Genomic DNA, 16,734 nt, shown 5'->3' with positions numbered 1-16,734 from the left:
GGGATTATACCGAGTAAAATAAATCGAGCCACGAGATTCTTGTTTCTCTTAATGTATATTTAGTTTTAAAATAAAATTATACACTACGATACTATATTAAATTTAGATATATTTATAAAAATGTATATATATCATGTTTGATTACATAAATAATATAATGAGATATCTATTTTAATTGATTATTTTTTTAATATTTCAATAACAAATGTGATTTTTTATTATCTTTTACAAAGTGAAAAAAATAAAATCTCTTCGCAATCTGGCGTAAAAAATAGAATCTCTTCGCAATCTGTTAATATAAATTGTTAACATAAATTAAATACTATTTATACATCAACCATTATTTATTATATTTCTTATTTTTAGCCCAATGATTTACCGTTAACTCGTTATTAACTCAGACTTAACTATTTATAATCGCAAAATAGTCAAAATATAAATATACTCATATTTCAGATTGGATTAAAAATGAAATGAAACTCGACGAATAGACATTAAGCACAAATGCAATGCGATGAGAATGCGAATCTAATTCGTTGTAATGTTTTCAAAGTGCCGTCTGAGTGCTTAGCAGAATGTTTAATAAATCTGCCAGTCCTATGTTTGCTACAAAGTCCTTGCAATCAGTTGCAATTACCGATGAGTAATGCACGCCAGATGTCGAACTTGGCAGGTGCACATGCGTTAGGTAATGCTTAAAGGTTTCTTTGGTCATTGCACTTGGCACAAACGGTACTATGTATTCGCTCCTTGAATGATCCAAGGGAATTAACTGCAGTATCCCGATGAAATATTATTCATCACCAAGAAATAATTCTCCCTTATGAATATAAATTTTTTTTATAATAACTACCGATAATTCGAAGAAAACTTTTATATATTTTATTTTTAATTGAGCTACTCTGATAAACACTGAGCGAATATTACACATTTTAACTTGCAGATTAAAATCTTGCAGATGTGAAGATTCAAAGAAGAAACCTAATTTTTTGAAGGAATTTTTTAATTATTTCCATCAGAGAAAGTATAGAGATTTTTATGTTGCTGAGAATTGGAACAGATATTTTTGTTGAATAGTATATTCTCGGTTTTCGATTAGCTACTAAATATATAGCTACTAATCTCTAAAATATTATAAAAGCTCGATATATATTAGAAATACACATTTCAATGCAATAGATAAAAATACTAATTACAAATCGCGAAAAATCACCAAAAATTTATAAATTCTCGATTTCCATTTATAATACATACAACATTGATTCAAATCCATCGAGATAACGAATAACCTTATTCGAGGATACACAAATAAATATTAAAAATATTTATTTAATACAAGTATCGATGTTTTTCTAAAGTTTCGTATGTTTACGAATATATTTAAAGTGCAAATAAAAATAAAGAGACTAAATTTAGATCAATATTTTTATGCAAGCGTTATCAGAAGTATCGAAATTTTTCTAAAACTCTTGTATTTTCGCCGAAAAGACTTTCGAACATATTTACCGAAAATAAATAATTATATTTAGATACAGATTTTTAAAAATAACAAGAGTGATCGCGGAATAACTTGGATCACACCTCTCTGCATAATCAGAGTGTTTTCTGAAATCTTATAAAAGAATTCTCATATTTCGAAAGTATTTTTGTTCAAAATGTCAGATTAAGATTAGAAAATCTCTTAATGCAACTTCAAAATAAATTGAAGTCAAGCACAACCCAAAGTCAAGCACAAACCATATATTAAAAATTAATAGAAGATAAGAATTCAACGAGATTATATTTATCATTTTCTACAATTAGTCACAAAATGTATAAAATAAGGAAAATTATTACTTTATCGATTCATTGTCTTTCAATGTTACCTTGATATTTGTATAAAAAAAATACGCGAAACACACAAGAACCGTATATAAATATACGAATGTATATGTTATTCTTATTCTTAACTGACATTTTGCGTTATTAAGAAAAAATGATTAAAGAAACGTTGTTTTCAGAAAGAAACATAATTTAAATTTAAAAGTAAAATTTCCAAAATTTATCTAAAATGTCTCGATAAAATTTCATGAAAAAAAAATCTTTGATTTTCAAGGATAAAAAAATCCCCCGAAAATTCCAAGTTTCTACGTTTTCCCAGACAGTAAACACCCTGATAAATGCCATTTATGAAACGTTCACGCGCTCATTGAAAATTTCGGAGCTACAATAGCGCGTGCATCAACACGACGCCGTCAATCCATCGAGCATTGAACACACGCGGGTTCACCGTGACATAAGACGCGCGGCGGCATCGTAAAGAAGCGCAGCAAACAAAATTAGAGAACATAAACAAAATTTTACAAAACGCAAAAATCGATATTTCAACCAGTGATTCCTGCTTCTCTCGTGTTTCGAGCGCTCGACGAGAAAGCGGAAAGAAAAAAAAAGGGGATGATTCCGAAAAACCCCGGGAAAAAATAATGACTGACTCACCGGCGATTACGGTATCTTGCAGATTGTATTTAACTACGCCGGCTTTTCCGACTTTCGGGAAGTCTTTGAGCTTACGGCCGCTCAGCTTAAGCTCGCCGCTCAGGTGCGCCTCCTCCAGGATCCGCTCGAGGCTCCTGGTGAGCTGCTTCTGTATGTGGCCGCTCATGTTCGACGCAACCATCGCCATATTACATTTTTCGGACACGAGCACACGCGACGCGGTCCGCAGCCAATGCAGCGGCCCCGACGATGCGCGACCGGAAAGGCGGAAGCGGCCTTCCTGGTGTAGCACCCGCGCGCGACGCGCGCTCCGATCCGCTCGTGTTACGGGAACGCGACAGAGGAGTACACGGGTACCACGCCGTCCACTCCCTCGAATGTCAGTGCCGCTACTGATCGCGCACCGACTCGGTAATCGGTTTCGGTGTCGGCTACATGGCGAGCACGGCGTCGCGTTCATCGCATTCTGTGAGCGATCGCCACGCTACCTGACGTCGGGCGAGGCACCGTCGTTATGACAACCGAGGGAGCGTCATTCAAATTTTAAGCTCGTATGAAACAATCAAGAATCGAAGATTGCGAAGATTGCGAATTGAAAAATAGGTATCGAACAATTAAATTTGTACCAATTGGTCACATTCTAATTTTTAACTTGCGATCTTCAATCTATGCTGCGTAATTTGATATTGGTTTCAGTAGATCTTTTGTACTATCCAACATTGCATTTTTCGCATTTCTACAATAAGCATAATTAAGTATTGTAAGAAAGATGATAATTAGAAGAAAGTACATAGCTTCTAATTACATAAAGTGTAGCTAGAAAGAACATAAATGAATTATAACTTTTTTTTTGTTGTTAGAATTAATACTAGGACACTATCAACAATTTATATCTATATATATTACGTGTGTGTGTTATGTGTGTGTATATATATATATATATACACATTTTAAAAAAAGAAATAACATTTTGAAGAAAATAAATTAATTATTTATAATAAATAAATTAATAATAATAAACAGAGAAGGGTTATTATAATAATATTAACATATTACAACAAATCATGAGATCTCAGAAAATGATTATAAATTAGAATTTAAAAAAATGTATGATCCTGTCATTTTGGTTACTTTTATTCTAATATTAAGAATGTTATGTATATACATAACACATTAAGATAAATATTATCTAAAAGGTAAAATAAATAAATATTATCTAAATGGTAAAATAAAACAATTTTTCACGTATACGGAGATAAAAATTATTTTCTATATATTTTTTTCGTATTTTATATCACATATTTTTGAATGTGGACTAATATTTACAACTTGAGACATTTGTACACGTTTAAGTATTGCATATTTAATTTTTTTACCTTTCATTAATTATATACATTACTAATAACTTACTTATCGATTTACGTCGAGTATATTAAATATGTAAGTATAAACAATGCGTATATTAACATAATGCGTTTATAGCATTCATGATAATATTGCGCAATTTCACTAAAAAAACAAAAAGTATTTATTTGTTCTATAGTTAATTTTTCGATTTTTGAGATTTCTCTATTACTATTCCCAGTGATTCTTGATATTGTCTAACAAGTTGTTCCTGTACTTCCAGTAAGCAAGGACTGTATCTTGCATATTCCATAGTAAACTCTCCTTTGCCTTGGGTACTCGATCTCAATTCAGCGGAGTAACCAAACATCTCGTTAAGTGGCACTTCCGCCGTGATTGTGAACCATTCATCTATTACTTCCGTAAAGTTTATGATTCCTTTTCTCTTAGTGAGTTGTCCTAATATTGAACCCTATAAACAAACACGTGAAGAATTGTGTGTACTCTGGAAAGTAGTAAGATATAAATGCAAAATATAGGCAATATTATTGCACCTGAAATTCCTGCGGACCAACTACTTCAACCATCATGATCGGCTCCAAAACTCGCCAGATACCAGTTTCGAAAACATCTTTAACAGCACCTTGCGCGGCATGGAAGAAGGCAAATTCCGAAGAATCGACACAGTGATGCATGCCATCGAGTAATCTGAACTTAATACCAGCGAGTTTGTGACCACTGAGCAAACCTTTTTCACACATTGCTCTGAAACCTCTTTCTACACCTGGAATGAATTGTTTCGGGACATTGGTTCCTACAGTTTCATCCGAAAATTCGATGATTGTATTTTTCGTAGGTGGCAAGGGCTGAAAAAACAAATTTGTCTTCATAAAAAAAATATTGAAAAATAAAAAAATTTCAAAATGCGATATCGATAAATAATATAAACATTAATGATACAAATCTATTAAATTTATACCTCTATAATTCCAGTCACGCGAGCATATTGGCCAGCACCACCAGATTGTTTCTTATGAAGATAGTCAAATTCACACGGTTCAGTTAAAGTCTCGCGGAAAGAAACTTTTGGCTTTCCAAGAACGACCGGACAATTATATTCACGTTCTAACCTTTGTGCATAAATTTCCAAATGCAATTCGCCCATACCAGAAATTATACTTTCCTAAAAGATATGAGTTAAAACAACATAAATCTCAAAGATAAAAGTGATCTTTATTAAAAGTGATGTAAAAAATATTACCTTGTTATCTGTGTCATAGTGAAAACGTAAGGTTGGGTCTTCTTTAGTAAATCGGCCAATACCTTTAGCGAAATTATCTCGATCTTTCGAATGTTTTGTTTGTATAGACATAGATACCACGGAATCGGGAACATAAATCGATTCCATTGACAAATCTAGCTTAGAATCTTTGACAAAAGTATCACCAGAAGCACAATCTATTCCAAATAAAGCAAATATATCTCCCGCATAAACTTCTGTAACATCTTCCATTTGTTTTGCATGAAGTCTAACTAATTTTTGTGCTCGTACCTGAAATATAAAAAATATATTTTTAAAAAATATTTTTTAGTGATAATTGTAATGAGAATATTGTATGTTTATATACATAATTACCTTCTTTTGTGTTCTTGTATTATATAAATTTTCCGATTTTTTTAACATTCCTTGATAACAACGAAAATACGTTAATTGACCGAATCTTCCAGCTTCCAATTTGAATGCCAATCCAACGAAAGGGTTTTTGTCATTACGAGTAGAATCCAATAAAATTTTGGTAGATTCACCACTAAAATTTGTTCATAGATTATTACGTATATATCAAGCAAATCATAATAATATAAAAAGCTTACTCAGAGTTTTCTCGAAGAGCGTAATTCTTTATTTCTCCTGGATTTGGTAAGAAGTTTATTACCGCATCTAATAATGGTTGAACTCCCTTATTCTTTAATGCAGTACCAACCAACACAGGTGTAAATTTTCTTTTTATACAACTTCTGCGTATGGCATCCATAATATCTTTTTCAGTTATTTTTGTATCATTCAAGTATAATTCACCAAATGTATCGTCTGCATTGCTTAAGTGCTCGATTAATTCTTGTCTTCTTTTATTTACCTCTAATTGACATAATTCAAATTTAGTAAATTTATAAATTTTAAAACTTTATAGAATGTAAATGTATCTTGAACTTAATTATTTTATACCTGCGTTCATGTCCTTTGGAATTTCATCCTCCCTCACAATTTCTCCGAAATTTCCTTCAAAATAAATTGCTTTTTGCGCAATTATATCAACTATACCTTTTGTATTACTTTCCAAACCAATTGGCAACTGTATGAATGCAGCGTTGTGATGCAGTTTGCTCCTCATCTGTTGTAAAACTCTTTCTGGATTTGCACCCATTCTATCCAGTTTATTGATAAATGCTAAACAGGGTACGCTGTATCTCTTCATCTGTCGATTCACAGTTAGAGTCTGTGACTGGACACCACCTACAGCGCATAGGACGAGGATAGCACCATCCAAAACACGCAGAGCTCTTTCGACTTCCACTGTAAAATCCACATGTCCTGGTGTATCAATGATATTGATATTATGATCTTTCCATAATGTGTATGTGGCAGCAGATTGAATAGTGATGCCTCTTTGCCTTTCCAATTCCATACTGTCCATAGTTGCACCTATATTATCTTTTCCCTTTACCTAATAGCAAAAATTTAATGTTATTATATATAATTTATATATACAGATTGTTTCATTTTTTAATAATGCTAAAATATTTCGAAAAGATGATATGGGATTGAAAAGTTTCAGACAAAAGTTATGTGACTTTAAGAACATCTGCACCATCACCTATGGCATTCATTTGGTACTCTTGCAGGTTTCAGTTATACATCTTACTAAAAGTTATACATATTTACTAAAAGTTATCAAAATATCCACAACTTGTGAATTTTTTATTTCATTGTACGACAATGTTCACTTTCGTATAATGAAATAAAAAATACAGCATTTCATTAAAAAAAAATTAACTTTGAATGTCTCGAACACCTCCATAAAATAATTGTTTCTACTATATAATGTTCCCCTTTATACTGAACACGTTGATATGAACTATTTTTTCATATAAATTTTGCTAATAATTAAATCAGTCACTTTATATAAATCATCCTGTGTGTGTGTGTGTGTGTGTGTGTATGCTAAATTGATAGCACGACTCCAAATTATCAATTTTTCAATACAATATTTTTTTAATTTTTTTCTGAATTAGAACATTGTAATCAGAAACACATTATAGAAACAAACAATTAATTCATTTACAAAGACACGTGTAATTTTAAATTTACCTCGTGCATCTCGGATATTCTACCAGTATAATATAAGATACGTTCGGTTAAAGTAGTTTTTCCGGAATCGATGTGTGCCGATATACCAATGTTCCTGAGCTTCTCCAACGGTTTGTGTTCAGCAAATTTAACGGGCGATACAAAAAATCGCACATTTTGCTTGAAAGAAAAGTTACGCAGCATAGTAAATCATACTGAAATTTCTACGTTATTGAATTATGCAAAAGCGATTGAAATTCATAACCTAAAAATTTAGTAAAGGTAAAAATCTTACTCCGTAAATACACGGTCGCAGCTTCGATAACTGACTCAAATTGATGTTGCGACTTAAAAGAGTTACGATAGTCATGATTATCAATTTGTTTTAATATCAAAGACTTTTTTACAAATGTAAACTTTATTAATACAATTCCACGTGAAGTACCCAAGTACTCACTGTTCACAGCGTCTAACCCAAGTCATTCGCAAGTGTCGATCATGTTACCCAAAGTGTAAATAGTGTAATCAAAATTTTCAGTGATGTAAGACGTGATGCGCAAAGTTAATTAAATTAAAAAAGAACTTATTTGTGTATATATAAATTACACATATACATATTATGATACACGCAATTTTATCTAATGAATTGTTATGTTATTAATGACAAATTGTTATAATGTTATTATTATAATGTTTATTATTTAAAAATATAAGTAAATCGCGTTTTTAATGAAAAAAAAAATTAAGAATATTTAATAATAAGTACACTAAAAAATGTAATTTATTAAATAAAATAAACGTTAATCTTTTTAACATTTATACAAGAATTTAAAAATATATAGGAAATTGAACAATTTAAATGGATTTTTATTTCATCTAAAAAATATTGAAATATTTTTAGAAAAATTATTCTAATTTATGTCAAACATTCTACATTATTATATGTAAATGTTTATTTAGAATTTAAATAAAAGAACGAAAATTGTTGACAGAAGACATACTTTATTACGAATAATCATATTTATCTTAATTTTGTCAATAATAACATGTCATAAGATAAAGTATCGCAAAATGTATAACATAAGATTTTACGATATCTTCAACATAACATAACATAACAAATATGTTTAACGCATTTGAATAATTTTTTTATACTATAGGTATTTACAGTGAGCTTACGGGATCAGGAAAAATAATTTTCATATAACCCGATACAATTATACTTTGTGCTCAAATATATCTTTTTACTATTTCTACTTTTATAATTACAATCACCTATATTAATATCCATGGCTTTGCATTAATAGTAGATTTATATATATCTGATAAATATATATCGTTGCATATTAATGAACAAACTTGTTGCACGATTTGTTTTAAACTTAAATTACATTTTATATATAATTATATATATATAGAAGGAAGGAAATACAGTCTCCTCTCGTGAAGAAAAAGTATACAAAATCGATAATAAAAGCCTTTACATACTTTCGTCCACAATTTCACAAGTTTTTGAGCTAATAATATCAGATGGAGAATATTCTGTAAATATTGACATTAAGAAATTGTTTTACATTACACAGAGATTATGTCTTTAAATGCTGTGAAAAAAGTAAAAAACAATTATACATTGAGATGTTAATATCTTATAATGTGATGTAAATGTTAATATTGATTGTCCATGTTTATCAATTACACTGAAATCATCAATTCTATTAAATCGAAAAGATTGAGAATATAATAATAAATCACAAATATCGTATATATGAAATCAGTTTCATAATAAACTCATTTCTCACATTTCAGCGCATATAGATTACGTCCATTTGATTTTCTATTTTTTATCCGTAATTATTATGTGCACTTGTCATACCCAATCATCTACTTCATCAAAAGCATTCATTACGTCCAAAGTATGCTATCAATATAACATGACAAATCAATTTAATAGCACGAGCTTCTGATTATATTTCTAATTGTTTTTAAATTTCATTATTTAAATCTGTATCGTAGTAATATATTTTGCATCGAGTATAAAATCTTACTTATTCTTATACACAAATTCTGTACATAAATCGAAGCTGAAGATACCTTACAGCATTCCTTTTTTTCTTGACTCTATATATTATAGACATAAAGACTTTACAAATACATTAATATTATATCTGATTAAAAGCACGTAACATTTTTGGTACCAAGTTTCGTTGGTGAATGTTTTCCATCATTATCACCGAGATCCATACCAAATGGCACAGAATTCCAAATGGCTTTGTCACTTTGATCGTCCTCTTCGTTCAAAATATTGCACATCATGCGATCATCGTAAAGCGAAAATCGCGCCGTTGATTGCGCTCGACCGCGAACTTTCCTAACAGACGGCGGCAAATCACCGGGTGTTTTTATTCTCATATGTGGATCCTTCAGTGCGTTGTTTACATTCGAACCCACATTAAAAACTTCATTAAATTTATCTATGCTTTCTTGCCTGCTTAGATTATTTTCTCGTTTTTTATTTCTTAAATTTACGAGAGGCAAAGTGGAAGGACGCGCGTTAGACATCGCATTATCATTCTCATACTGTTTTTGCTTCCCCGTTTGTGCGATATTTTTGTCATTCTTCTCTACTGGCATCGCCGAAGTAGAAGTCTTACCAATAATACCATTTACATACTTTCCGCCAGGCGAAATTGTTACGTTCGTTTCTACAGTTTTAATCTGGACATTTTGCTTTGATAATAAATTTGACTTAGAATCTTCTCTATCTATTTGGTATCTGCTATATGGATACATTTTCTTATTGATGAGCAATTTCTTTAAATTGGGCCAGGCAAATAATTTTTTCCGTGGGCTTTCTTGAAGAGATGTGTCCTGTACATTTGTCTGCTTTCTCTTACCATAAGAAGATGATCCTTCATCAGAAATCACATTTTGAACATATGGTATAGGCGTTGCCGGCCTAAGTTGTGTTAATTGAGTAGTATGTTGACTTAAATAATCGTGCGAAACTAAGCCTTGTGCTTCTGTTCCAGTTTTATATTGATCATTACACGCATGCTTCAGTGATTTATCGACGAGAACATTACCGTTACAGCTTAAGTCTTCTAACGAATCTGATTGTAACATTAAATTTCTTTCCATACACGGATTTCTGCCCTGATACGGCTGAAGCGTTTGAGTATGATTATATGTCGCTATTTCGTTTGAATTTTTGACTGAAACGAAATTATTATATATGTTAAAAATAATTGTGTGTGAAAAATGAAATTATAGAAATGTAAAATGATGGTGTAATAGATATTGAATATCATATTCATATATACTACACAACGACATAACTAAAAAAATTGTCATTTGAATTGCTTGCAAAAAGAAAAACGAGAATCTAATAAAAAACGTAAATATATATCTCAGAGATGTATTCTGTTAATAACCAGGGACTCGGACCGAAATTACATTATGGATTAAAATTTCGGCTTGATTATGAGTATGGTTCGAGGCTATCCAAATTTCGGTTTCGGTATCAGTTCTAGTTCTTTTATAATAACAGTAACCATTAAATATGTAATAACCGAAACCAAAATCCAAATTGTTATGATAAAAGAACTGGAAGTCAAAGTTAAGCAAAAGTTGAAATTTAGTCTCGAACCATCCGAACCGAGATTTTTCCGAATCCTTGATTAATAATTTGTCTAATAATAATAAGATTTTGTAGATAATAATAAGATTTATGTTTGTTACTCAAAATTAATTTTAGGACTTCTTGATTATAAAAAAACAACTTATGAAAAATTTAATTTCTGGGCTGGGCATGTATTTGAAATACTTTTACTTGAAAAACAGTATTTGTAAGTGTATTTTGTAAAAATATATTTATATTGCAAATACTGTATTTTAGATAAAAATATTTCAAATACATGCCCAGCTATTTAATTTGGTACAATACTAAAAATTTTACGAAAATCTAGGAGTTTTTTAACTTTCTTTTTTCTCAGACTCAAGGTATTTTTAATCAATAAGTTAACGTTTTATTTTAATCTTTTTTTATTTAGTTTTTAAACTTTTTTTATACAGTCTTTTTATTTACAGTCTTACAAAATAAAAATAAAAATAACTTGTATACAAGAAACAAAAAATAATTTGAAGCAAGAAATAGACATATGATCAATTTGAATTTACAAATAATAAACAGAAATAAATTAATTTTGATATATGAGTAAACATGAAAAATACAAGAATAGTAACATTACGATTAAATCGCGGCATGACAAATATGTATCTGTAAGATATTACATCTAAACATTAAAAGAACATACTCTGGCTGCACTCTTGGAATCATTTGTTTATTGAATGTTAAACAAGGCTAAATGATGCTCATGAATATTGCGAGCGTGAATCGGATCACAACCTTTTATTCTTCTACAATCAATTATTACAAAATCAAAAGTACATATTTAAAAATTAATATTACAAAATTTTAATGATTCAAAATATTTATATAAACTCATTTTCAGGAAAACTTCATTTTTTTTAGTTTGTCGTTGTGTAATAACTAAAATAAATGAATATTATTAATTACTTACAACTGTGTTCATGAGCAACGCTGTCAGATGGTGATAATGTAACTAAGTTTTCAGCTATTGCATTGTCATTAGTATTACTATCTTGCACCATGTTCAATGCAAGTTGAACAACATGTACATTATCATGATGCGAGGACTCACTATAAAGACTGTTTGTCGTTGAAGGCACTAAGGTGCAGTGAGAATTCACCATTGGACTTCCATCAGTAAAGTGCATCGTTACTGCAATTTATTTTTTTTTTTAGAAAATGTAAAAATCATAGTTTGCTAAATAATGATAAATGCATTACCACGATGAGATTGCAATTCTGAAAGTCGTTCTTCTATACACAAAGCAGTTAAACGAGCTTCAGCATCAGCATCCCAACAATCTTCTATAGTTTCCTTAATCAAACGCACTCCTGGTCTATCTACTAAGTTACCTTCTAAAAGTGGTCTTGCTTTATTACGTGATACTAAGACTTGCATTTGTTCAAACGTTGGATGAAGACCTAAAAAGTATATAAATAAAAATATTTCATAAATAACTTAAATAAGATATAAATTCATCACGATTTTGAAAAATATTTTTTATACACAAACCTATTTCATTTTCATATGGTTGTTTATATTGCGGTACGTCTGATCCAGGAATATAAATGTCAGAACATCTTGTAATCAGTTCCCAAAGAACTAAACCCATTGCATAAACATCTATTTGTTTTAAAGAACTTTCACAATCCCGTAAATTAACAGCGCCATCCAACACTTCTGGCGCCATGTATCTCAAAGTGCCCACCTAGTATAATAGATTTTGATAGAGATTGAATTGTAAAATATACATCTTATATTTTGATACTCACGTCATTAATTGATTTTAGTTCAGCATGCTGCTCCTCTCCATTAGAATAATATTTCGATCCAGAGATTTGAACTGCTAATCCCAAATCACAAATATAGCAAGAACCATCAGCTTTAATTAATATGTTTCTTGAATTTATATCTCTATGTGCAATGCATGGCTTAAATTTGTCTAAAAATTAATATTTATATAAATATTAATATTAGAATTATCTAATTATATTTTACTTTAACGGAAAACAGTAATCAAGAATATTTTAAATATTTTAAGAATATTTCCACACTTTTTGAACAAGTAATGCAATACATACCACCTTTGCGTATATCCGTATGTAAATACGCAAGTCCTTTAACAATGGAAAGACTCATTTTGCAGAATGTGTTCCAATCAATAGTGTGAGTTCGTAAAAATTCTGTTAAACTACCACCCGGAGCAAAACTGAGTACCAAAAGATATTCAATACTACCTTCCATGCTTATTCTTTCATCCACACCTAAAACGGAAATATAAATTAAATATTAATTAATTTTTTTATATTCTATTATTAAATAATCAAATATTAAAAAAAGAAAATGTTTTCATATTATATCGCTGGTTTTTATAATTTGTTTTAAATTCAATAAAAAATGCCAACCATAATAGCTTAATAATGATGGATGTTCCATAAAAGGTAGACAATAAGTATCTCTTTCATTCTGAAAATAATTGCGATAATGTGATGGATATATTTTAACTGCAACATCTTGGTCTCCCATACTGCCCTGCCAAACTGATCCGTATCGTCCTTGACCTGTATTTATAATACATTATAATAAACGGAATTAAGCATTTATTCATTGTAATATTAAATATAAATAAGGGTTATTGATTAATTTGATCAAAAAGAACATACCTACAATATTTGCGAGTTTCAAATGATCAACAGTGTAAGTACCAGTTCTTAATGCTGTGCTATCCATGAACTGATCATTGTAAGATGACTTTCCTAATCTTATTAAAATATCGTTATGAGAGAATTTGAATATAATCATGGATATAGTACATATTACTAGCGATGTACATGCTACGCAGGTTACTATAATAAGCAACAATCGTTCATAGTTTGACTGTTCAAGATATTCTGTAGCTGAAAAATATTACAAAATAATGTATTTAAAAAAAATATTTTCTGGTTATCGTTTCTATGAAATATCAAGCTAAAAATAAATATAAAATATTCTACTATATAATAATTAATAGTTGCTGTTATCTTACTTGGCTGACTCTTTTGCGACGAAAGAGGATTAAATATTTTGTTGTCCGGATCTGCAAGATTAGAACTTGTAATATTAAGATTACAAAAATCTCCGTGACAGCAACAAAACTTTGTGTTGTTCAAAGCTTTTGTAGATCTCTGAAGTGCAACACATTCTGTATTTTCACATTTTTGTTCACCAGACTGTTTCCAACAACCTAATTCATATCAAAACAATAATAATATAATATTTTATACCTAACAATGATTATTTATGCATAACTCCTACATGATATATACCTTGAGACAAAATAGTTATTTCAGTGCCATTTGCCGTTTTATCTTCTTGCCATAAGGCATGACAGAAATTATTACATATTTCAAATTTAACATCTTCATTTATCTAAAAGTCAGATATATATTTTAAATATTTTATTAGTGTGAACATATTGTTTATATTATATAATTTTAGAATCATCATTTTCAAAAAGCACTTATTATGAAAAAAACGTACATTGTGATCATTGGATGTAACTTCAGATACACCTGCTGAATTCTGTTTCAAAGAAAGATTTTCAACATTTTTCTTTCTACTGGCACATTTCCTAATGGCATTAATAGGAGCTAAGCTTATGCCACACAGCAGTGTGATCAGCACGATTGATACAATGGCTCTCATTGTGCTTTAGCAGGCCTCTTGAACCAAAACCACTTCAACAGAAGCAGAGCTCCTTAAGAATTAGCATCTTTCATCGTAGTAATACATAATGCTGCCGTTGAGATTCTGAGTTCATCTGCTCATAATATAATGCAAAAAAAAAAGATTAATATAATTAATTAATAAAATTGAATTAAAAGATTATATATTACAGTTTCTCATCTTATTGGTATTTCTGCTTTTAAAAATAAGAGATTATATAAAAAATAGGAGACTATATCAGAAATATTATTAGTCTTTGTGTGATATTTAAAGACAACGAAATTATATACAACTTGAATTTTGCATTTAAAGCTATCATGCATAAAATATATTCTTTCTGAATTTCGAATAATATTGATCTTCATATCAGAAATTAAATAACTTATATTAATCATATTACGCAAAATCGATCGTTTTTTTAAACTTTATCATAATATGAATATACATAGAACATTCAATATACATATCACACTCACTTTCTGCTTGTAATATATCAATTTTTTTAAACTTTATCAACACAAATATAGTATATATGTTCAACTCTTTTTTGCAATATACTGTCAATTTTTTTTCGAGTTTATCAACACAAATATACGTATATATAATGTACATAATATATATTCAATGAACACACTCTACTCCTTTTTACAATATACCTGTTACATTTTTAATCCAATTTCCACTATTATACGCAGTAATTTTCGCAGACGTTTAAGCTATTCCGTGGTATCGTGTCACGCAAATCTAACGACCAGAAAGTAATGCGAGATCTCATCTGTGACATGACTGATTAATCAGAGTTCTTTACATGGTCAGGCGAACGCAATATCGAACGGGAGACGATCGCACGATATCAAAGGAAGAATGATATATTTTTAACGACGCGAATGGGAGCATGTTAACACGTCGCACGTCGGGATTTCCTGGGACACGCATCCCATGGGAAATTCGCGAGATTAAAAAAGGGGAAACATCGCGCGTACAGGGCGCGCGATGTGCATTACAAATGAAGCGGCATACACTTACATTCTGCTCGGCGGTCCTCGTGGAAGTTCAATGTGGTTCACGCGCGTTATTGTGGCCACCGTCGGATGCGACATCGCACCATGTCCTCAGAACGCCGCCAAGCTCACTCGAAAGAAGCGTCGCGTGAATCCCGTGTATGACAGGCAACCCGTGTCGGTGTCCATTGAGTCGCGTCCTAATTGCGCGTCCACAAACGCATCGATGGCGACACAGCTGCTTATCGTACGATTGCCGCTCGTATGGCGCGAAATTTTAAGCCTCGTATTGACGATGGCTGTATTCCACAATTTACTGCCAGTATTGAAAATCTATAGTTTACATCACGTACACTATAGATTTTCAGTATAGGCAGTAAATTTGGGAACACAGCTGATGCTAGGAATCGCTCGGAGAGCTCAGAGAAAAAAAATAAATATATTGGGTCATCTAAAAAGTATCCGCGGTTTTTTGTCACTAGATGTGTGTTAATGGTCATATATCTAGTGACAAAGTACCGCGGATACTTTTTAGATGACCCAATATTAAACATTTGGAGTATTTCACAAATTGTTCAATTCTTTCTCATCCGAGATCTTGGAGCAATAGCTGCGTTTAGCGGATTACACTCAGTTGAGCTTGCTGCTATTGATATATTCTTCCAGATTTAAAATACTGATCAGATGATCTAAAAGAATACATCAATAACAGCAAATGAGTCAACAGTTGAGTGAGCGTTATTGACTGCGTTCAGCAGAACACTACAATTTTGCAACCATTTTTTTATTGTCTGCTGAGATAGGAGCATTTCTCTTGATCTAACCCAATCAGCGCGAAGAAAATTTGCAACAGTTGCAAAATAAATGTTATGCTGAACGCAGCCATTGATGTATTCTTCCAGATCTAAAATACTGATCGAATGATCTAAATGAATACATCAATTACCTTTCAAATGCGGCCGAATTTTTCAGATCGAAATTAGATAGATTAGATTATGTATACAATCAGTAATTAAAAGTTGCAACACTTTTTTTTAATAAGTTTTTAACAAAATTCAGCTTACTTATTGAGTGATTGGTTCTTATTTATAGATCCATAAAAGTAGATTGATTCCGAAACTTATTAAAAAAAAAGTATTGCAACCTTTTAGTTGCTGATCATATAAAGAATACATATGCCTTTGAAGATTAGTTTTGACTATATAATAAAAAG

The 16,734-nt window shown here is 30.7% G+C and overlaps 3 protein-coding genes and 1 long non-coding RNA gene across 6 annotated transcripts in view; 1 reads left to right on the top strand and 3 right to left on the bottom strand.

The window, feature by feature from the left end:
- Positions 1-2,950, bottom strand: part of Lrch (Leucine-rich-repeats and calponin homology domain protein) — a 53,159-nt gene extending 50,209 nt beyond the window's left edge. For all 3 annotated transcript variants that reach the window (XM_087403114.1, XM_087403113.1, XM_011069816.2), the window contains exon 1: positions 2,476-2,950. In XM_087403114.1, the coding sequence (XP_087259240.1) occupies positions 2,476-2,935 (460 nt within the window). In that variant the 5' untranslated portion in view covers positions 2,936-2,950. The remainder of the gene's footprint in view (positions 1-2,475) is intronic.
- Positions 1-16,734, top strand: part of LOC147910427 (uncharacterized) — a 203,990-nt gene that overhangs the window by 181,355 nt on the left and 5,901 nt on the right. The gene's annotated exons all lie outside the window — the stretch shown is intronic.
- On the bottom strand, positions 3,713-7,670 carry mEFG1 (mitochondrial translation elongation factor G 1). Its single transcript, XM_011069820.2, has 9 exons — positions 7,461-7,670; positions 7,187-7,345; positions 6,044-6,542; positions 5,692-5,956; positions 5,456-5,627; positions 5,081-5,371; positions 4,799-5,002; positions 4,374-4,685; positions 3,713-4,291 (listed from the first exon to the last, which is right to left on the bottom strand). Exons 1-9 carry the CDS (start codon positions 7,533-7,535, stop codon positions 4,019-4,021), a joined length of 2,250 nt encoding a protein of 749 aa, XP_011068122.1. The 5' UTR covers positions 7,536-7,670; the 3' UTR covers positions 3,713-4,018.
- wit (kinase protein wishful thinking) lies at positions 8,148-15,748 on the bottom strand. The gene is made up of 12 exons (XM_011069821.2): positions 15,547-15,748; positions 14,335-14,614; positions 14,121-14,223; positions 13,841-14,038; positions 13,479-13,712; positions 13,221-13,376; positions 12,897-13,079; positions 12,588-12,757; positions 12,328-12,523; positions 12,036-12,236; positions 11,746-11,967; positions 8,148-10,377 (listed from the first exon to the last, which is right to left on the bottom strand). Exons 2-12 carry the CDS (start codon positions 14,497-14,499, stop codon positions 9,335-9,337), a joined length of 2,871 nt encoding a protein of 956 aa, XP_011068123.1. The 5' UTR covers positions 14,500-14,614; positions 15,547-15,748; the 3' UTR covers positions 8,148-9,334.

Source organism: Acromyrmex echinatior, chromosome 2 (genome assembly GCF_024713525.1).
Source record: "Acromyrmex echinatior isolate Ae372 chromosome 2, ASM2471352v2, whole genome shotgun sequence".
Lineage (NCBI taxonomy): Eukaryota > Metazoa > Arthropoda > Insecta > Hymenoptera > Formicidae > Acromyrmex > Acromyrmex echinatior.
The sequence above is the reverse complement of the archived record's forward strand: the minus strand, read 5'-3'. Positions and strand labels throughout refer to the sequence as shown.

Bases quoted from the DNA above. Each gene is read 5' to 3' on its own strand.
- mEFG1 (XM_011069820.2), bottom strand. From the start codon at position 7,535: ATGACTATCGTAACTCTTTTAAGTCGCAACATCAATTTGAGTCAGTTA. The intron at 5,628-5,691 runs GTAAGCTTTTTA...AACAAATTTTAG, and splicing joins GCTCTTCGAGAAAACTCTGA to TGGTGAATCTACCAAAATTT. The intron at 4,292-4,373 runs GTGCAATAATAT...GTTTGTTTATAG, and splicing joins TTGGTCCGCAGGAATTTCAG to GGTTCAATATTAGGACAACT.
- wit (XM_011069821.2), bottom strand. From the start codon at position 14,499: ATGAGAGCCATTGTATCAATCGTGCTGATCACACTGCTGTGTGGCATA. The intron at 14,039-14,120 runs GTATATATCATG...GATATGAATTAG, and splicing joins AATAACTATTTTGTCTCAAG to GTTGTTGGAAACAGTCTGGT. The intron at 13,377-13,478 runs GTATGTTCTTTT...TTATAAATACAG, and splicing joins GAAACTCGCAAATATTGTAG to GTCAAGGACGATACGGATCA.